At 39.4% G+C, this 23,544-nt stretch overlaps 1 protein-coding gene across 11 annotated transcripts in view; it reads left to right on the forward strand.

The window, feature by feature from the left end:
- msi2b (musashi RNA-binding protein 2b) overlaps positions 1–23,544 on the forward strand; it is a 246,492-nt gene that overhangs the window by 205,059 nt on the left and 17,889 nt on the right. For 7 of the 11 annotated variants that reach the window (XM_058413320.1, XM_058413327.1, XM_058413323.1 and 4 more), the window contains exon 11: positions 9,714–9,833. In XM_058413320.1, the coding sequence (XP_058269303.1) occupies positions 9,714–9,833 (120 nt within the window). The remainder of the gene's footprint in view (positions 1–9,713; positions 9,834–23,544) is intronic. The other 4 variants (XM_058413325.1, XM_058413329.1, XM_058413326.1 and 1 more) reach the window with 1 other exon arrangement.

A 23,544-nucleotide genomic window follows, 5' to 3' on the forward strand; every position in this document is an offset into this window, starting at 1 on the left:
ATTTGTTTGTTATATCTGAGCTCCTCTGCTGCCACTTCACTTCACCTTCACTGTTTCATTGTACAACTTTATGTGTAGGCCTTCTCTTAAAAGATTTCAATTTCATTTAAGCTTTTGAATTCATCAAGAAATAAAACAAATAGCTGACAGAGTTAGTGTAAAGCACATCAAATAGCTAAAGAGGAAAATGTGCTTTGTTTTCAAAAATAATAAAAAAGGCTATGGCAAATATTGCCTTTCAGACAAAGTTGAACTTCATAAGTAAACGTTTGTAATTTGAATAGTTTTAATTAATGTGTGCATGTATTCACCCAGAAGCACAATGCAGAATTTATCACATAGGTTTACCTGATCAAATGCCATTTCAAGATGAGAGAGAGAGTGAAGAAAGGGAGGGAGGGAGGGAGGGAGGGAGGGCAGAGCAGGACGGCTTCCCCTCCAGGGCTGCAGGGTGGAACAGATGTGTCCTTGTTCTCTCTCCAGGCCACAGCAGCCTGCCCGAGCACAGACACTGACAGGGCAAACCGGCTGGAAAAAACAGAGAAAAATGGAAAGCTAAATATTGGCTTTATCTCTTCAGTAATAAAAGCCCCATGAAATTGATTGGATGCTGCCAAGTCTCTCCCGAGTGGTGTCTTTCACCGCAAATGCAAAACAATGAGCTGGCATAGTCTATTAATTAACCCACTTAATTAATCCCAATTCTACGAAGTTAATCTCTTCCTAGGGCTTGCTAGATCCACTGCACAGGTGTCTACTTGACATAGTCCTCAGATGGCACTGAGGCCTAACACAGGAACATGGAGGATGAGGGGCATCAGTTGGGATTGCTTGACCTACAGCTAGCTACACTGGCAATAGCGTGAGGAGTGCTGATGATGCTGAGGTGGAAATTTATCATAAATGGAGCAACGATAGACAGATTCCTACTCTTCTGTAAGGATTTCATTTAGCATCTGGTTTACTAAACCTGAAGATCACTTAGCGTGTGCAGATCAATACAGATGAAATACGCATATTATATTTGCTTCCAGCAGGGTTAGTGGTCTAATTCCTACATGTGCAGAGCTTGCATGTTCTTCCTGTGCTTTAGGGGGTCCTCCAGTTTTCTCCTCTAGTCCAAAGACATGCATGGTAGCCTGATTGGAATCTCTAAATTGTCCATAGTGTGTGAATGGGTGTGTGTGTGTATTATAGTGCTCTCCAATGGTCCACCACCTTGTACCCTGAACCCTGGGATGAACTCCCAGTTCCCTTTGACCCTGTGTAGGATAAGTGATACAAAAAATGGATGGACTGATGGATGATGTCAGTATCTCAGACTGCTTGAAGTAGTCATGACTAATATAACCATGTCAAAACTGTTTTCATAAACAATAGACATTAGCCATAAAGTGCCTTTACACCTCCAGTGACAACAGCATTTACATAGAGACCTTAAAAAATCATTCACACGTACATTATAAGCAGAAATTAAGCTCTTATATTACATTGCATTCAGCTGAATCGGGAACAGTTTGTCAGTACACCTCATTGCAATTATGCAGCATTATACTGGACACAGTTTTGCACATTTCACTTTCTCTGTAAAGAAACATAAACTTTAATTTCTATGGTGTTTCCTCATCCTAGCTTGCACATAACACAGCTTACAGTGAATCCAGTTACAATCACAAATCATTCTGCATTGTTGTTATTTAGGCTCTTAATTAATCAGGGTTTAAATGTGTTGCCTAATTGCACTGTAAATCTCATGAAATAATCTCATACAAATGAACATGTAAATGAAATAAGAATAGTGATCAGTAATAGCCATTTTGCTTTCACATATTATCCGGAAGACATGAAAGCAGAGCAGTGAGACGTTGTCATCAGTGACGCACACACACACTGACGATGTGTACTCAACCCAGTGGTGTGTTAAGGATCAAGTGGCTTTCCGATTGTGATGTAAAGCACGAGATTCAATATAATGTGATGTGTAGGTCCTAAGAGAGTTGCTTCTGATGGAAAGCTTAATGTAGGTTGCTAGGGCTTTATGTGGGTTGCTAGGGCAGGCTCTATAAAAATGACAATAATGTGTTACTGTCTTTATGCAGGTTCAAGTACTTTTCAGACAGGATAAGATTTCCAGACATACATCTTTTAAGTAACGTTGATGGAAGAATTTCATTAATGATCGATTTGCATTGGATTATTGATCTCAGTATAAATCACAGAGATGGTCTTCATGATGTATGTATGGTCAGGACAATTCCTGTCATAGAAATGATTGTTTTGTTTGTTGTATGAAGCACAAGTTCACACAACAAACAAGAAGTTCATACACATGATCGTTAATTAGTACATCACGTGATCACACTATTTATATATAATCAGAGTGTGGCCTCTAACTTAATGACTGTTTATTATCTTAATGGATTTAATATCTATAACAACGAGAAGCGTCAGTTCTCACACTCGTTCTACAATTAATTGGTCTGCATTTTAAAATCGTTCAAAAAGGAAACGTCTTTATGCTGAAAACAAAGCATACCTCTGTTTATACAGTTTAATGAAAATGTGTTTTAAGATTCTGATATTAAGCAAAGATTTGGGTCAATGTATGTCACTGTTGGAGGATTTAGAGGCTCCTGTAGCAGAAAGTGAACTTATCTTACAAAGATCACAAAGATATTGCCTTGTTACTTGATGGTAACATCATCCTTTCCTAAGACGTGAAAGTAGCTACATGTAACAAGGAGTAAAGGGTATTGGTGTTTGGTGATTTTCACCTTTGGTTTGGTTGGAGATTCCCTAATGGTTTCTCACTCTCTTTCCTTGGAGATGGTTCTGGGTGAAGGTACCTGTCACTGTACTCTCTGGGCATCTTGGTTGCCAAACCACCAGTGTGCTGTTGTAAAAGTTCACCTCAACACAGTAAAAGTGTAAATGTGTTCACACATGGATGCAGGTTGTGTAGCGAGAGGGATTTAAAGGTTTGTCCTCCTCTAAGACCTGGTCTACTTCTGCTCAGGTATCATAATCTCTTGGGATGTTGAATACGTCAGTGTTTGACTTGTGTTTCATTATCAAAGCTGAAAGTAACTTTCCCAATAGGGAAAATGTGTGAACAACTCTAGAGCTTGTTTTCCTAATTAACTGAACTCCCCCTCGCTTGGTTGCATGAGCCAGAGAGGCTGTGTTCATCTCCTCTGAGATAGTCCTTACTGTTGTGATCTGGTGTTAGGATGAATTGTGTGTAATTGTTTCAAGTGATGAGCAGGTTTGGGGAATGTATTTGCCTGACTGCAAGACTAAATTGTCAAGGTCATGCATGAGCCTCCCTGCTTTCTTCTTTTGTGCCTAGAGGGCACTAGTGAGACTTCTCTCTGAATGTCAAGATGCAGTGTTTGCCTTTTCTGTGGAGAAGAAAGCTTAAGAGTGATCATCACACTCCCAGCAGGTGTGCAGGTGACTAGGATAATGCTTGCTAACTACTTTTCTGTCTAAATGAATGTCATGCTCTTGATGATGAAAGAAAGAAGTGAAGTAAAAGGCAGAGTTTGGTTTTTCCTCCGATCTTTAAATCCCAAATAAAAGTCTATAAAGCGGCAAAACTGCAGAACCTATGTAATTGTAAACTCTTTCTTCTTCTTCGACTCTTCGAAAGTTGAGTTTGGAAGACCCCTGGTGCTTAACAGACTGGACATCGGAAGTAATTATATTCTTAAACAACAGCTGTTCTAATGCTCAGGCGCCAGGCCACAAGGACGGAGTCTGGTTAGCGGTGGAACCTCAAACAACAAATATTTTTGATCTTGTGCAAACCTTCGAGATGTTTACTTTCAGCCAGCAGATTTTCCATCTTAAAAAGGAGCTTAGTCACAATTTGCTTTTTCATTGTTTAGAGCATGGTGGTGATAGCCAAGATTGTGGTATTTATTTCTTTAAAGAAGTACTATAACACTTAACAGAACTATTCACAAGATCTTATGAGTGTTATTACACTAAGATAATACTCCAGGCATCTAAAAAAAAAAAAGATCCTGTTACTAGAAGCGGAGCTTGAGCCATGGATAGACCGAATCAACTGAGCTGATCTTCTATGTGTTTTTAAACCTGATGTCTTGCAATAATGAGTGAGCTAAAATTGTAAGTGAATCAGAACCGTGTCCAGACCCATACACTATTAGATATTAGCAGGTAAAACAAAACTCTGCCATCCCCAAATTTGTATAATTGACACGGTTAATCACTGGATGGCAAAAATTATTCTAGCACCACAATGTGCTTTAGATCCTTCTGTTAACGCAGTCAATCAAATGGCTCCAATTAAGTTCTTATTTTGGAAATAATTCTACTTGTTAATAAAATATGAAGAACTAATAATCCAATAATAGCTTCCTAAATTAATTTCTCCTATGGCTTCACCTGTGACTGACTGTAAATGACTGTAAATTAAAGTGGAAATTAGCAGCAAATTGCAAATGTTCATTAGTCAGATTTAGCTTTTGTGTTACAGGGCGACTTGTGGTGCTTTGGTCACTTCTGATGGCAGTTAGCAAGGCTAATTACAATTTATTTCACTGAACAGTAAATAGCTTAAGACAATTAGACTTAAATCAGGATAGACTGTGCAACTAATTGTTAACTAAATAGGCTAAAAAAAAATGCTGTTCTAACGTTATAATGCATTCCACACATATTTCTGTTAAGGAGATTAAATGGTAAAAGGATGTGTTAGTGTGTAAAGAATATTGCATACGAGGGGCTTCCATAAATATCACACTTGCACACACGGCGCGAGTGTGAACAAAGGCTTTATTCTGCTGGTGTGAAACTGCGAGGCTTTTTCTCTGTGTAGTGTAATCTGGAGTAATCTGGTCAATCTTCAGAAAAGAAGCTTACAGCCTTAATTTAAAGCTTTCACTGTCACAACCTAAAAAATTTTTATAGTGTTACTGCCTGAAATTCATTTTGCTTAATTTATTATTATTTCCTGAATTTACAGACAGTTTCCCTTAATATGGAGGTGCGAGGAAATCAGTTTAGTTTGCAAAATAAAGTTAAAAAAACAACAACAAATGTTACAATCCTGATTGTGTAAGTATTCACACCCCTGAATTAGTTTTGGTACAACCGGTCTCCATCTGAAATAATTAGCTGAATGTTGTGTGCAATTAAAGTGTATTTTGATCTCATTGTTCATAGAGCTGTTTATGAAAAGCCCCGGAGTTTATTAGAGAACATACCTAAACAATTATCTTCATGAACACCAATTAGCCATGTCTAGGGCAGATTTCTAAAAAAAGCATCAATTATGGTTTGAAGAATTAAATGGAAACGGCACAAAGGAGCCTGGAATTAGAGTTAGGTTTAGGGTTAGGGTTACTAGGTAAAGGGGGTAAAGAGTCAGGGAAGCGACCCAGAGGCCATCGATAGCTCTGGAAGATCTGTGCAAGGCGAGGTTGTAACATTACAAGATGTGGAAACGTTCAAAGGGGGTGAATACTTATGCAAACCTATATTTTCTATATTGGTCTGTGTTTATTCCATTTACTGGTTTACAGTGTCAATTTTAAAGTCCATCATTCAAAAAGCCAGACCTGAATATAATTTTGTCTTAATGTTTTTGTTTTTTGTTTATGGACTGATGTCAGTTTTTCGCCTGAAGCTTCTTTTCTGTAATGGTTTGATCTGAAATATATAAATAAAATAAATAAATAAAAACAGATCCGGGAAACTGCAAAATATTTACAACCTGAATTCAAAAGAAGACGGTGAGTGAAGCTTTAACACATGCAGCAAGTTAGCTCCAGCGTTCTGTTTCACTGCTAATCCTGTTCTAAAATCGGCTTTGATTAGGCATTAGCAGCACATAAAAGGTCATTAAAGCCACTGATATCAGGGTGTTGGGGGGGTGTCTGTGTTGAAGAATAGGAGGCAACCCATAAGAGACAAGGCTAATTACAATTCATTTCTCTATCTGAACCCAACCATCTGCCAGTGTCAGCCGCTTATTGTCTATTGGCTCTCAATCATGAACAGGCTGCTGCAGACGAAGATGTGTGTTTTAATTAGAGAGCTGCCGTATAATTATATTTATATTTTAATGATGACTTTGACAAAGAGTTTGAATGGCTGTCCTTCATTGTTCACTGAAATGATAATATTTAATTATAATGTTTGAACATGCCAGATTTAGGTGCCTGAGTGGTTTTTGTCTCTTTGAAGCCCATATCATACACATACATTTTCTGATATTATTATTATTATATTAGTCTTGTGTTTATTCCGCTGTGAGCAGCAGAGATGTGGTCAGACTCGAATCTACAGGTGTGTTTTAAAAAAAATAAATACGCCTCTCCACCAGATGTTGCAGCTCAGCTAGACTCAGCTTTGCAAATTAACCAGAATCCTACATGCTGGTGCTGTTTCCACCCTCACATGAGGTATGCTGTACCTGTGCTGTGCTGAATTAGATTACCATACCATGTGAGCAAAGCCAGGACATGGCTGAAGCTAGAATTAATGGAGGCCACTGACTGGCCACACAGTCGTCATTGAATTGCATTGAATTCTTTTGACGGCCAAAGTTTCTTTCTCGTTTTAAAGTGTGTTGTTTTTGGCTGATTTAACAGTAAACACATCAGTTTTGTGTCATCATTAACATTTCTTTCCCACATTAGAAGTAGAATTTATTATTTTCTGATGTAATCCAAAATGACAAATAGTGTCTTTAGGGGGTGAATCTCCCTTTTCAGATGATACTGTATACATCTCCATACATAGTATATGATACAATACAGCAATATGACAGTTAACAAGTAAAGATTCAATACACTGAATCAGTTCACTAGAGAGCCAGTAAGATCTAATTGAGCATCAATACAGCTGGTGACTCTGAGACTTAGATTTTCCGTTCATTTTTCTTTAGATCCCAACTACAAGTGGGTGACATAATGGTGTGGTACCCCCTTACTAGTGCTCTACATTTGATAGTCTACTATTTTGTTAAAAGTAGGGAATGGCATCCATTTAATAGTTTGAGGCTCCATATACTGAAATCACTATATGTGGTACCCTACTTCCACATTAAGTCTGGGAAAAAATGGGGAAAAAATCTGCATCTGTCACAATTGTGCTACAAAGAGCGAGCAAGTGTGCACTGGGACTGAGAGCAGGAATCAAATTCTGCTTCTTGTTGGAGTGGACAGTCAGATATGAAGCTCACAGGATGATATGTATATATTTAAGTGATTACTATTATACTATAGTAATCTATATACTATTATAGTTTGCAGAACTAGCTTATTTTACTCCACAAGCAGCACTGCGTGATGGACATCCCAACTGCTCCATGATACTTTTAATTATACAGCGTTTCCTGCTTTCACATTTATAGCATCTGGCAGATGCCATTAACCAGAGTGACTTACAGTTATCTCATTTATATACCTGAGCAGCTCAGGGTTAAGGGCCTTGCTCAAGGGCCCAGCCGTTGTAGCATGGCGGTTCTGGGTTTTAAACTCATGACCTTTTGATCAGTAGTCTAAATTCTTAACCACTTAGCTGTCACTGCTTTCACATGGGGCGTTCGATTACATTTCATTCACTGCTTTAAACATACAAATACTTGTACTGACACATTATGTAAAGTTTGTTATACTCAATGCCATAATGCGACTCCTAAACTCTAACAAGTAGAACTTTTCTGGCATTTATTGCCAGAGTGCCGTTACATCAGCTTGAGCTTTTGCTGTGCCTTTTAATATTTGCGTTCATTATTTCACTATATTACGTCTGTCACACTCATAAACACGTGCACCACCCCCGACAGGAGGAATGTTTAATTGCACTGGAAAAATGATACTTGATTACGCCACATTAAATATGTTTTTCTCCTCTCCCAACGCTTCGCTGAATATCCGTTCATTAACTCTTACAGATATTTGAATATTAAAATTAGGCAGATCCCTAATCTTAATGTCGTCTGCTGAAGTTACTCTGACTTCTCTGCATTTTCACTAAAGATTAAAGTATCAGCACACATGACTGTGTTTGGGTGTTAAAATAAACTCACTCTCTTCTGCTCAAGCTCAATAATGCCTGCTGTTATTTTTTTTTATTATTTTCAGTAGTTTTTGACTGCCTGTGTTTATCTGTAGTTCTTGAGAACGAGCGGAGAAGTTTCATGCGCAGTGTTATGTAACGGGAACGTGACATGTACCAGGTTAGAAGTTGTTGCCGCGTCACGGCGTTCGGTGGAGAAACATTATTACATGCACCCACACACGTCAGTAATGTTCTCCATGCTCTCTTCAGTCTTAGCCCATACATACGTACCTGTTCCCTTCCTGTGTATCACAGATGCCCGAAGTGAATTAAACAGCACTTGGAAGCGAGCAATTAATCCCAGATGCCTAATCTGCTAATAACAGCAGAGAGAGCCAGTAAAACAAAGAGGAGATGGAGCCAGTCTTGCCTGGGCCTCCTCACAAATCACCCTTCTGCTCAGCACCCCAGGCCCACCACAGCTATAGCTGCTATTCACGCAGCCTGGAGACCAAATTATCCCCCTGACTGATTGAGTTCCAAAGCATAAACCACCACTACCAGCGACAAAGAAAGATTTGCCTGCTTGGCTTTACGACTCTCTGTCTCACTGGCATTACCCCACCCTGACATGAGCATTGCCAGAGAGATAAGTGACTTAAGTGGACTACAAAGTGTTTTGACTGTTTAGCCGTCTGCATATCACTGTTGTGCTGCCAGCGCTGGTCATGCTCAGACTTCAGCCTGGTACGGTTGTGCTCTGGACAGATTTCTTTGGTGTTTAGTAACACAAGTGGCTGTTAGAAGCCCAGAAGCATCTGCTGCTCTTTCTCTCCTCCGCTTCTGTTACGACAAGGTTCTGCAGCGAGCTATAGAGAGCGTAATTGCACTTCTATAAATAATACTGTCTTACTGCCTTGATTTACAGTATTAAATAATCACCGGACCAGCGTTTCATAATTCCTTTAGAGCTACACAGCCAGCGGAAAACGATACTCATGCAAAAGGATTAGACAAAGCTGTAGTGAAAGTCGTAACAGTTTGTTGAACATAGTATTGATTTTGCAGAAAGATGTTCACATACTGTACTATAGTTAGATTATAGATCTGGCACTTAACCCTCTGAGGACTCCGTACTGCATCTTTTCCCTCTCTTAATGCCTTAAAGAGGCACACTGGTTTCATGCATTTAACCAGATTGGAAAGCCTTTAAAAATAATGTGTTGCAGTAAAATGGCCATATAAGCAAGCCATCATATCTAAAAGGCTCATCTGCGTTTGTGGCCTTGCTGGGGTGTGCTCTCAAGAGATAAGCACGGAATGAAGACATGGCTATTCATGCAGAAATGCACTAGCGTCACTGTAGCTTACTGAATATATTAAACGCAGCTCCAGAGACAGAATCGACAATACCCACAGGCAGCAAATCACACTGGAACAAGATAGAGTTTGTGACAAAGAACTGAGGTATATCTGGAGTACACTTATGCTATTTGTCTTCACTCCATATATATATATATGTATATATATAATATGGATAGCAGTATATATATATATCTCTTGCTATCCATACTATATTTATATAGCTCAGTCTGGTACTTATTTTTCTTCTCTTCTTATCTACGGTGTGCTTTCTGCCCTCCTCTCCATAACCCATCTCTGTTGTCATCCTGCAGGCTTTCCCGCGGCGGCGTACGGTCCGATGGCGGCGGCAGCAGTGGCAGCAGCACGTGGTTCAGGTAGGGGGGCCCGTGGAAGAGGCGGCTACGCAGCATATCCACACAGCACAGGGCCAGGTAAACGCTCTGGCCATATATCTGTGTGCTGGCCGCTCTCTCCATGCTGCTCTTAACTCTAGCCGCCTCTGTCCTCTCACACACAAACACCACACACACACACAGAAACAATTTATTTAGATACAAGCACCAGGATTGTGGAGAAGGGATATTCTACACCCTTGCTTTATCCTCCACATCTTCTAACCTATAGTAGGTGTGTTTAGTAGAGTTCAGCTTCTAGCAACTGACCTGAGACCAGTTTTGCCTTAAGGCCCAGTCACATTAGTGTTCCATCAGCATCATTTCTACAGCGAAGTAACTGTTATTTAAACTGAATTTGCTGTGATTAGTGTTGTTTTGCAAGGGGGAATAATTTATACATGACTTCACATCTTCACCTGTTCTGTGCCAGTGCAGAAGAGTACAGATCAAATTAGAAGAACTTGCTATTTTTAGCAGGAAGCAGGTTTTTTATAAAAGGTTTCCTTATGGTGATAAATTATTTAAGTAGCACAGTGAATTGAATTACCACCTCACCACTCCTGGGTCCCTGGTTCGATCATGAGCTCAGGTTTCGATGCTCTCACCCTGTCCACATAGGTTTCCTTTGGGATCTCTGGTTTCTTCCGACTGTTCAGAAACATTGTGTGTGTGTGTGTCTTTGTTTATGTGCGTGTGTCTTTTCTGTGTATGTGCATGTATTTCTTTGTGTGTGTGTGTGTGTGTGTGTAGTGCCCTGCAATAGAATGGCATCCCATCCAGAGTGTGTCTTTATTGTTTATAGCCAATTCAGAGAGACAGCATACCATATAAGCTTATGTCTTGCTTTAGCACTCCTAAATTGATTTAGAAACGTTGATTTGCATTTATGAAGCTGGCAAAAGTAATGTTTCCTCATTCTCCCTCCAGTATCAAAAGCCAAAGCTAAAATGTGAAAAGTCACCGCAAACTACAATAAAACGAGGGAATTCTTCTTGCCAGTTTAGGTGACGTTTGTTTATAAAGGACATGCACACTTCACATTTCTAGTGTGACTGCGGCTTTATGTTATTTGTTGCTGGTGAAGCTGGTCATAGGTCACAGATTAGGCTTGAGCTCTGCTTTCTCAGTATTATGTAATCTGCTGTAGATGGAGTGTTTTCCTAACCCCACAGATTCCCATTAAACACAGACTGTGTGACTGAGCATCTTCATTTCTCATGGTTTTTAGAGAGTTCATCTGCACTTAATCACTCCTGGCCATAACTGGCTTCCTCGAAGCGTCTTTGATCCAGACTGACCAGAATTACTGAGGCTGCACATTTAGCACTTTCTTGGCTGTCCTCCTCCAACTACGGCTATCGATCCAGCGGCCAGATAGCTTAATCAATCAATTTGACTTTGTCTGTTTGATGCGGGGATGCTTAAATAAATAAACGGAGGGAAGGTGGGAGCTGCTAGTGCTCTCCTCACTGGCCTTTACTGCAGCGAGTGGCCTTTACCACGGCAGGATGTGATGGCCTTGTCTAATTGGCTGTCAGAAAGTGGGGCCTGAGTGCCAGTTTGATGTGGCCCCGTTACTCAGGCGGCTCCCGCACACACAGCCTCACACACACACACACACACTCACACATTCTTTCTGTTCTACACACACCCGTACTTACACACATACACACACACTTTCATGCACTTTCTCACACACACACAAGAAGCACACACTCGAGTGCACTCCACCGACACCTGCTCTTGAGCAGCCAGCCATCCAGCTTGGTGTAATTCGTAGACAGGCGTAAAAGTGGCTGTGCGCCGGGTCTGCCGGCGCTCAGTCGACAGAGCGTGAGCCAATCAGTCATGCCTCTCCACTCAATCAGACGTGTCTGATTCTGATTAGTGCCCTGCTAAAGCAACTAAGCCTGCAAAAAAAACCCACACTTGCACTTTGCATCTCTTTTCCTTTTAAGGGTGTGAAATGCAGCAGCCTTGTTCAGACAATGCTGTAAGCATTAAATGAGACTCTCATGAGAAATGAATATCTCAGTTAATGCTAACTCTGGTTTATTCGGGATTGGACTTCAGATACACTAGGCATCCCTGTTAGATTGTAGCTGGCACTCTTTTAGTGTGGTATGGCAGGGCAGAGGAAGTCAGGGTGGTAGTAGTGCACTAGGCAGGGTGTGATAGCAGACTGGCTCTCTCTGCTCCTGTCTGAAGCTGATGGGAAACACACTCTCTCCATGGCTGCACTGTGACAGAAACCGGAAAGCCATTGAGACAGAGTGCTGACATTTAACGATGACCTTTTCACGGGACTTCATCATCTATTACCCAGCCGATCTTAGTGCCAGGATGAATTTATAAACCCCTGCTGTGCATACATTTACAGCTAGGAGCAGGGCGAGATGTATTTGTGTGGGCTGTTTGTTAAAAGCCAGTCACTCAGTACCAGAGCTAACTTAGCTTCCAGCACACAGTAGACAGCTCCAGCTGAGTCGGACATGGTCCAGCACTCATGTTGGGTTAATAAAGCTTCTCAGCACGCTTATTAATGAAAAACTTTTAGATTCTATACAATGAATATCAGATCAAATACCTCATATATTATCAGCTAATGCAGTCACAAGTTTCATGATAAGCTTTACTTGGTGACACTTGGTCAGTGGCACAATTACACCAGATAGAGCTGTTTGGAAAAATGTCTATATATATATATATATATATATATATATATATATATATATATATATATATATATATGTATATATGTATATGTATATATAAATAACATTTAGAATATGTATTAATCAACTTGTGTTTATATTAGGTTTATTTATTAATTATTTATTTATTTGATTAATTATTTATTTATTTATCCCCCCTCCTCCTAATTTTCTCCCTAATTAAGTCACGGCCAATTTCTCCCCATTAAGCATCTCTCCCCTTTCACACGACAGCTATCAGGCAGGGAGGGCGAATGCTATCACGTGCTTCCTCCGAGACACGTGAAGGCAGCTGAATGCAGCTACATCTTTTCAAACTGCTGCTCCTGCAGTGTCAAGGTGTGGCATAACACACTCAGAGGAAAGCACTATCCACCCACTTTCACATGCATACACCAGTGATTGGCTAGTGTCTCTGGGACTGATGAGGAGAGAGTATACCACATCTCCCACCCTGAGAGCTCAACCAATTTGACTTCCCTGGGCTCCCGGTCATGGACGACTGCATCGGCATCACGATTCGAACTTCTGATCTATAGATGAAAGGGTGAATGCTTTTCTGAGCTCTTTTTAAGAAGAAAAAGTGGATGCACAGACTGTAACCATGACAACGTTGTTAGAATTGAGTTCTGCCTTCTGTCTGATTGTCCCACTTAACAGTTTAGCTGTGTAGATTACAATCATAAGAGCAGATTTATTTGTTAATGTCATTTTAGCAAGAGCCCTGCTTGCATGGCTTTGGAGGGAAAATAATCAGAATGAGAGAGCTTGTTTTCTTGGTTTGCACATGCTTTCTCAGCTGTGACCTGATTGGTCAAGTGATTAAAAAAAAAAATTTGTTAGTCAGAGAATTTTGCGCTTTTCTAATATACTTGAGCTTCTTCAACATCTTGAAAGTGCTGCCTGTGATACTGCCCCCTCGTGGCCACTTGCATTGGTCCACATGTAAAATATTCAGGTTGAGCGAAGAACATATAACGATGTACTAGATTTAAGAACGATTCTTCAGGTAACTCTTTCTGTACTGGTTTGAAAAGTGGTTCCATGATTGCGGTGCTGGAATATCATATCACAATACGTGAAGACATTTTTATACAATACACAATATCTATCAGCAAAACAGAGCAGAACAAGGATCTATTATTTCTTACGTTTGAACTGTTTAAAGATTAAATAATGTTTTTTACATCATCTATTCATTTCCTTTTAGGGTGTAATTATTAAAAGAAAACAACAGTTTTAAATACCAAGATTAATATCACAATATAGGTGATATCTCAGAAACGATGACATCATATATCACCATATTGATCTTATATCATATTGTCATATTGCCCAGCTAGAGCAAAAGAAGAAAAAAAAAAATTCAACCATTCAAAATTGTCATAATCCATCTTAGACAAGCATCTCAGCTTTCTTTCCTGACAATGGTTGGTTCTCAAATGAATAATAGAGTTGAAAGTAACAGGATGCGAGAGCTTATTTTTCAGCTTCCTGTGATCTGCAAGAAATTTCAATGATACAGCTTCCTTCTTTAGAAAATTCCGGCTATTTTATAGGAATAAATGTGTTCAGGTATCAAGGTTGAGGTTGGGTCTACGATGTACATTTCATGACATAAATCATAAATGACTTATGGAAAAGGATATTTTAAGCATGATATGTCAAACAGATTCATATATTATAGCAAAGAAAAATATTATTTATAAAATTATATATATATATATATATATATATATATATATATATATATATATATAATTATCTAGATAATATATATATTATCTAGTGTATTTGTATTGGGCTAGACAGGCAAAACAATTTATTGATATGTATGTATTTATATATGTATTTATAGATATGTTTAATAACATATTTATTTGAAATATGCACATTGGTGATGTCAAGGATATTTCACCTACGATTAAAATCTCGTTTATGTTTTTATTACAAATACAGATGTAATATCAGTGGAATACAAACGACACCACAATCATGGAATTACTTTTAGCATCTTTTATACAGGATGTTATCACAGAGCAGCTGGTTAACAAGTTTAGCATTAGCTAATGCAGTCAGCTAAAATCTCCTGTACAGAAAACACTCTTTTACAACAGAGCGTCATTTGACTACTCACATTAGAAAACGTTCACGTGATTCATTCATTCCTGGCCTTCAGGCTGGTCAGCAGGAGATCGGTGGACATGCATTGATGCTTGGGGACGCCACAAAAGGGAAAAACAACTGCACAAATCTTCCAGAACTGACCCGAAAATTGCATGCAAGCTTCATTTATAGGATAAGATGTAGGAGCTGACATGTTGCTAGTGTTTAATAGGCGTTGAGCTGCTGGTCATGTCTCTGCTGTTTCTCTCTTGCTTGGTTTGAGCCAGCTGAAAGCCAGAGTCTGGGAGTCTGAGACTGACTCCCTAGACACTCTGTCCTGCTCCTACGCCAGCGGAAGGTTTGTCTTTCCTCCTTCCCTCTCATCACACCTTCTCGAAAAGACATAGCACCACTTTCTCTTTTTTTTTTTTTTTCATTTGATCATTCGTTTTCTTGATTGTATCATAATAATGAAATCTTTATACTTCTTACTCCATCTTGTTTTCTAAGTCATATTGCTTTCACACTTTTCGTCCGATTTTCAAATAAACACATCTTTTATTTATCCTGAGTTGATTTTCTTGTGTTCTCTCCAGTGTATTGCATTATCCTACCATTCTTTTATCCTTCATCTATATGGTTCACACCTACTCTGCCTGTTTCTGACCTATCTGTGACACTGACTTGACTGCATGCTTTATTAGCAGTGGCCTTGTTAGATGTAATGTAGCTGTAGGTCAAGTAGGTATTGTCTGAAACCTAGCGCTGGATAAGATATCTGTGTTTTAATGTTATGTAGTATTAAAATGCACTAGAAATCTGCACGGTAGAAATATTTATGCTTTCCTTTTGCATATGCAAACCTTGTCCTTTACCTAGAGACTGATAGCATGACATTTTAGTAGAAGAAACATCCACCTCCAAGACCTTTTTTTTATTTATTTATTTATTTTGCTTGTTTTTTTGTTTCTCTCCACTCTTTCTTAGACAAGAGTGCAGCCATGTTTTAACACCGTATCTTTTAGACTTTTACATTCTGAGCTAAGCTAGAAGAGGCATAGTCAAGCCCTGCAACCTTTCTGAGGGCCAACGTGCTGGAAAAGATGAGTCACAATGCAGAGGTTTGCTCGATGCTGTAGATCTGGTGTAGATCCCATCCGTGTGGGATGTGCTGTTACCTTGGCTGAGGACTGTAGAGAAACCGGCAACCCTGTCTCTCCTACACACACACACACACACACACACATATACACACTGCTGTGGATTACTGGAGCACAAAACTGCTCCTCGTATAACTAATTCATCTCGAACTTCAGACACTGTAACCCTGTTTCGGGGGTACGGTAAATGATTAATATTCTGGAGAGTTGTGGATAAGCTCACAGTGTTTTCTTTATGCATGAAAGTACACACACACACACACACATGCAAAATAATGAAATACCTAGCCCTGCTCTTGAGTATCTGTAAAGAAATCATTAAGTTTTTCAAATAAATGCTACTCTTTTATGAGTCTATAAAAGTTTCTCTTCATGGGAGAAGATAAATGTCCTCACATTCATCACATGCTCCTGTCATTATAAGGACGTGTGTGTCCCCATAAAAAGTTAAATACATGTCCACACACTGGATTTCTCCGGCTAGTCAGCTACATTAATTGTTTGCCAGCGTGAGGATTATGACTAGTCAGTGCAGGGGAATAAACATTTATGTAGACAGTTAAGCAAACAGACAAAATTTACTTTGATAGTGTGAAACTATTTCAGACTTGATGAAGACAAATCTACACAGCACCACACGCTGTCAGAGACAACGCTGGGAAAAGTCATTAGTATGTTCTGCTCTTTTGTTTTAGTGCGATCTTATTACTTTTGGAGCACTTTAATGGTGTAGAGTTGTAAAAATAAATAAATAAATAATTGCATTCTTGGTACTTCCAAGGAAATCAGGACCAGCCCTCTTTTTGTGCCTGCATTTCAAATGAACATTTTATATATATATTTATATATATATATATATAAAGTCATTTCAACCAGAGGGTCTGACCAGAAGAAAGCAGCTCCTAAAGCTGAATAAACAAATGAGCTTAACCCAGTTTACACCAGATACATAGAACTGGTGCAGTATTTGTGAGTAATTATTATTTATATATGTCTAAATTAAAGCAGCTAATAGTTTTCAGCTAGCGCATTGATGATATGATTGATTTATCTTTTTATACATTTAATGTTCTGATTTTTTTCAATTTATTAATATTTTTACAGTGTTTTATAAAGAAAGCTAGAAATATGGTGTGTATGGTTATTAATTGAAGTGCAGTTGGATGTGTTCTTTATCAGCATGTTTCTGCAGTTAGCCTAATAGTAATGTACTAAATCAGCTTTTGCTTTAAGTGTGTAGTTTTTCTTAAAATAAAAATGAATATCCATGTTATATATACACACACACAGATATAAGTGACTTTTTCTTCAGTTTTGCTTTATTGTGTCAGGCTAACTACATTGACTGTGTGTGTGTGGGGGGGGGGGGCATAGAGAGCTTGTGTCACTCTCCATTAGTTGCTGTATGGACAGGCAGGCGGTCGTCCACAGCTGTGTGTGTGTGTGTGTGTGTGCAAGCACGTGTTTTAGTGTGTGTCCCGTTCACCGGCCGCAGGTGCAAACTAGGCCAGGCAGCATCTTCAGTGTCCAGCCGTCTGAGGTGGAAATATGAAACACACCTCATACTCATTTGTCACCTCTCCTGATGAAGACAGATGTGTGTTTTTGTCCATCTCGGAGCGAGCTGTCCACTTCCCTCCTCCATCTGCACACCAGAGTGCGCGAGTGTGTGTAAGGGACAAAGAGATCCATCACAGAGCAGCGGATAAATCATGAGGATTTGAGATATTTGCTTGATTAGATGTAATTTTCATAATTTAAACGTAATTTTCCGAGGCTATCCGAGCAAAAAATAGCAATGAGGCATTATCTATAGAGTATTTATGAGATGTCATCTGCTAAGAGGGAGCGCTGGTAATGATAATTAGTCACCTGTTGGCTAAAAGAAGAAGAAGAAGAAAAAAAAAGAAAGAAGGGAAAAAAAAATAACATCTGAGAATAGGGAGTGATCATCTCTGGAGGCAGCAAAGGCGGTTAGTAATTCTTTAAAGATGGCATAGGTGGAAATGAAAAAGCTAATTGCACATGTTCATAAATCCTGAGCTAATTTAGGAGAACATTTGACAAGTTCACCGACACTCTTCAAGAGGATTTGAGTGAAGTTTGAGCTTCATTTAAGTGAGGAAAGATGGGAGAGATTCAGTCACTTTGAGATAGCACTACATCTGTGAGAGGAACTGCTGCTTCAGTGCTTTTTAAAGAGTGCCAGTCTGTGTTTTTTTTTTCTTCTTCTTCTTCTTCTTCTTCTTCCCCCCCTCTTTTTTTTTTTTTTCTTGTGTGGATTCCCTCTCCAGCCTTTTCCCGATGTATTTACCGTGTCTGACATTTCTGCCTACAGTAGATGATTGTGTGCAATGCTATTTCCAAGGTTGGCTGTGGTCCTCCAGCTTTGCGGAAACTGTTTGAAAGTCACCGTGCGAAATGTCAGCTTTTTCTCCATCCTTTCATGAAAAGGTACTTTAAATGGCAGTATTTTGCTAGCCTCAGCAGGCTAATTGTGGTAATGTAGTGCTGACAGGTCAGGTGTGAGCTATTCGGAGTCCACTGAACCTGATCCAGCTGCAGAAAGCGCCAGAGCTTTGCCCCTGTCCTTCATTAACGCACTTCACATTATATTAAATTGCCATGCAAACACATTTTGGTGTTCTTCCGACTTTTCTGCCGGATTAACAGAAAGCAGTGCTGGGAAGCGCGTAGGACAAAGGAGGGATGAGCGCTTAAGTACATCTACTTATTTGGGTTCAGATTGTAAACTTGCTTCAGATTGCACCAAAACGTCCCGATTTATGAAGTGCAGTGGCGTCTGTGTGGATTATCTTATTTTGTAATGTGATTTTAATATTCATTTACATTCGAAACAGCTTCACGTTGTGATTTATTTTTTTTTATTTTTTTTGGTACTCTTATAATCTATGTTCTTGGCGAATACCAAACAGCTTCCTGTCCAGATATTTCTTCAGGCACCCCTGCAGTTCCGTAATGACAAGCCCACATAGTCGGCATTTGTGAATTCAGCTATAGTGGATGGAGACAACAAACAGCAGTGCACATTATTGTTGAGAGGAAGCAATGCAGCCAGTGCCTGGGGCTCTGTGGCACCATTCAGAGAGCTGGTTTGATATGTAACCATAGTGCAGCACTCTAGAGAGCGAGGGATGCTGAATACTGAGAAGAGGAAATTAAAGTCTCCCACTGACTGCAAGGCCCCTGATGGGACCCTGCAGTAATCTCTGAAACGGCTGCCTGGCTGTAAATGCTAAAGAGACCACTAACTTGCATTAAAGCCAGTTATCCACAGAGTAACTCACATTATACTTGAAGGAGTTGCCCAGTCCTGTTCTCTGTTTCCTAACAGCTGATAAAAGCACCCTCTTATTTGCACATTTGTATCTGTTTTCTTATCAAGCATTATCTATAATAACACGCAGCAGGAGGGGGAGAAAGCAACTTAAAGGCTTTCATCTCAGCAATTGCTCTAAAGCACCCAGATGGGCTATCTAATGGCGCGATTGACAACCTTACAGAGTGCAGTCATTCTGAGCATCACTCTTCCTCCTCTCAATGCCAGCTGGGGTGTCCAGGCTCCGTGCAGATGTTGCATAGCCAAAGGCACATCTGGATGACCTCCTCCCAGCTGCTCAGACACGACCCTGGAGTGCGTTTGTGGTTGGCGGCGGCGGCGTCTGGAGGTGCAGATGATGAATAGACGAGGCTGTGTCGTCTGGCCACCGCAAGCGAGCGCCGTGCGTTTCCATGCTGCTATTCATCAAGTCAGCCGAAGTGAATTTATGCATCTATCACCTGTCAACGATGCACACGGCTCCCCGCACCAAAATGTGCCATTATGAAGTAATTAGATTTGGCTTTGAGCGAGAGCACGAGACCTGGGTTAGTGGAAAGAGAGCAACTCGCCGGGTTTTGTCGGTACGTGGGGGGAAGAAAGCCTGCCAGAGGAAAAGGAATATGTTGGGCTTTGTCTTGCAGTTTTGAGGAAATAATTCATATGTAAATACGGAAGGGAGCTGATACGCACACACACGCTCACTTCCTCCCTCCATCCGTGCGTTATTCATGGGAACATAAAACATGCCGAGTGTCATTCTGTAACTGGCTGGCTGTAGCGGAACATCTGAACCAAACCATTATTGAGGCAACTTTTGATGTCTAAAAATGACAATGTTTAATTCAGCTCCATTTTTCCCTCAGCTTCCCCGCTTCCACTTGGTCAAAGTGAATCATTTGCATGTGCTCAGAAATAGGGAATTAGCTGCCGAAGGTAATCAAGCAGCCCTATTCTGCCAGATGGCTTTCTCTGTAGTTAGTAAATGGGTGCTTTTAACTGCATTTTATTCCACATTTCTGCTTCAGATAGCGCTATCATTAGAAGTGATCTACCTGCACAATAAAAGTAATTTCTGTGGGCCTTTATTAGATAAGACCTTTCCTGTCACAGCGGTAAAATGAACGGCTTTCCAAGGCTAATTTGCTATGTCATTGCAAACAAAGAAACCAGGTGTATTTGTTGTATGCGTGTTAATTTTGTATTTCGTGTCCTGTCCCTCCTGCTATGCTGAAATTAGACTGAATATTTATGCAAATAGCAGCAGCAGCGTGGCATTGTGGAGGAAAGTAGGCTGGGGAGCGTTAAACAAAGGCAGGGCCTCCGAAAAGCCGTCCTCTGCTGTGTTACGAACGCAACAAGCTGCACCACAGGTTCCTGTAAAAGGTCTTCATTTGTTTGTTGTTAAAGATCTAATTAGGAAGATGAGAGGGAACAGGATGGGATGGCAGCTTGGCTAATTAAGAGGCGAGTCCAGAGCTCCCTTTGAACCTCAAGGACGCCCATCTATTAGAGCAGCCCATCAAAAATGGATTCAGCCTAAGTGCATTTTCAGGTCGCTTTTTGCAAATGATTAAACGTTATAGTGGCCGACGCCATAGCTTAGCCTTTTCCTTCAGCGCATAACTGAGTAGAGTTAATAACATTAAAAATAAAAGTGCAGGCTGTACATTCGAATGCATCTTGGAAGGCATGGAAATGTTTATATTGACAGCACAGATGTATGATTATTAGCTCCAGTGGCAAACTGTAATTATAAATATTTTCTGTAAATATGTTTGCGACGTTTTCTTTCCATTCTTGAAGAAGTATCAGTTTAAAGAAGGAGCTCAAAAAAAATCAAAAATAAAAAAACATCCAGCCAATCAGGACAAGGATCGGTTGCCTGTTCATTTAAAAAGCTCCTCGTCTTGCATTACAATTCAGGTCTCCTAGCCAAGACTTCGTATCTGTGTGTTTTGGGAGGAACTGAGTACACTTTTAAAAGAGCCAGCTTATAAGAGGCATTGAGATTTACTCTTTCGAAGGCAGGTACATCTAATATAATGTCCACAATGTTTATATAGTGTATAGTGAGAATAGACGTGGTGTTAATTAGGTGTTAGTTTGTAATCACCCTGTTAGGCGTGTAATCATCTTCTCGCCTCTATTAATCTTTTCTTTCACGTGGGCCGAAAACTAATTTCATTAATACTTTCTCTGAAAATGGGAAAAGTCTGGATTAGTGTACTTAGTGGAAATAAAAGTGCTTGCTTGCGTGTCATTTGCGCTGGAGGTTAGACTGCTGACGTCTGCAATGTAGTGTGAAAGAAATTTGCCAAGATCACTCGCAACTTAAGTCAGCAACTCAAGTTTATAAGATACGAAGAGTTTTTTAGACTCTGCTTCCATATATTGTTTTCTGGGAGGATCATTCAGATGATTAAAATGGCCCTAATGCACTTGTAGATTTTTCTTGTATTGAATCTCTTGTTTCTAATCGAATTTGTGGATTATTATTAAGCAAGAGACAATAATAAAATACAGTTTAGATTAATATGATATACAAATAAGCAAACCAATAAGGCAAAATAAATTACAAATACAGCAAACTAAAATAAAGTCATATTTTTCGTAAGCCTAGAAAATAGCACATGATACAGTTTATAATTTTTTTTTTAACATGCTGAACTATAAATGGATTTATTTGTTTAGCAGTAATGGCAGGAACAAAGATAGGAAACAAAATACTGACCCAGATTTTTATTATTATTATTATTTATTTATTTATTTATTTTTATATAAAAGCATGATGCATGATACTTTAATTTAATTCGCTTATTTTCTTTTCAATTTAGTCTGATTTAATGGAGCAACTCGCAAATTCCTTGTCTGTGAAATATTTTTTTTTGGCTAATAAAAGCCTTTCTGAATCTGAGATCCACAGCGGCCATGGAAACATGACGCTCGCATGCATTGTGCTTTTTTCATGGTTTATTATTCTGAGGTTTTGAATTAAATTGTAATTACGTTTTGCATAATTTGTGCTCTTTCCTAAAAAAACAACATGTCTGTGGTGTAATGGCCTAGCTGGCCAAACAGTCATCTGCTATGGTTACAAGCTTTAAACAGGCTTCTTAATTTTATTGTAAGAATTAATGTTCCATATAAAATTTGGTCCTCAAGATAAGTATTGTCTCCGATTAAGACGCCGTCTCCTCCGATCTCTTCCATGCACGCTTAACCTTCAACTGCTTAACTGGGTTGTAACTGTAATTCACTCTGGATAAAAAGCATCTGCCGAATGAAAATGTAAAATGTAAATCAGCAAGGGGCGAAATCAGGCATTTTTTTAATTTGTGTGAATGTTTTACATTTATTTTATTATTTTTTTTACATTTGAGAAAGTCTAAATGTCATGCACAACTCATTCCTGAAGAAACAGTTTATATATCACGTTAATGTCCTCTGAAGTGCTCCCCTACATGAAAGTGTGTAAAGGTGCCCTTTAATTCAAGGCTTACTTGATTGAATCAGATAACCTCAGAGATAACAATGTCGCCTTCAAAGCCAAGATGCTGTAATATATTAAAAAGCTTTTCTTATTAGCGGGGCCGGCTCTAGCCATTTGGGGGCGAAATTTGAATTGGAAATTAAAGCCAAGGTGCTGCTGCCAAAAATACGTACATCAGTAACAGTTTAGCAGATAGCTAGTCCACACACTGTGTGTCCTGTCTGAGTGAACTAAATGTTCTTTGCTAGCTAGGTAACTTCCTCCAGTCCATGACACAATCAGCAATAAATAATAAAGAAATCTCACTGACAACATTAAAAACATTGTGCTGTCCTTTTTTTTTTTTTTACCGTCTCTTTTCCATTTTTGGTTTCTTATTTTTATGACATGGGCTGTGTCCCAAACCTAAATATAGAGTTGGTCTAAATCATTCAAGATAGCATGGCTTTATTTGGACATTTAGTAGTATTTACTATGGACTGATGAAACACATATCTATCCACTATCATTTTTTTCCGCACTGCAGCTTTATTTTAAACCATTTAAACTTGACAGCATAGACTCATAGGCCAAAATGTATGGCCTGTTAGAGGCAGCGAGGCCCTGAGCAGTCATTTATGATGCTTATTAAGTAGACGTAGCTCTGCTGATTAGCGCATATTCAGGCAGTTAAAGCCTAAAACATGACGTGAGAGAGAATCTACCACCCCCACACTGGGGCCTTTTACACAACCTTCTATATATGCCCTCAGATTCAGACATGCATGCTTATCTAATTTGAGCAATTTGTTGAGGGAAGGTTCAGGGAGTAATCTTTTTGTCTTTTCAGGAAAGTTCAGTACAAGTGCAAGAATGTTTGAGTACCCTTTCTGACATATCTGTACTGGAGAAGCTTAAATATTGCTCTTTAGGGTTAGGCTTGAATTAGTAGCTG

The sequence above is a fragment of the Hemibagrus wyckioides genome, linkage group LG17 (genome assembly GCF_019097595.1).
Source record: "Hemibagrus wyckioides isolate EC202008001 linkage group LG17, SWU_Hwy_1.0, whole genome shotgun sequence".
Taxonomy (NCBI): domain Eukaryota; kingdom Metazoa; phylum Chordata; class Actinopteri; order Siluriformes; family Bagridae; genus Hemibagrus; species Hemibagrus wyckioides.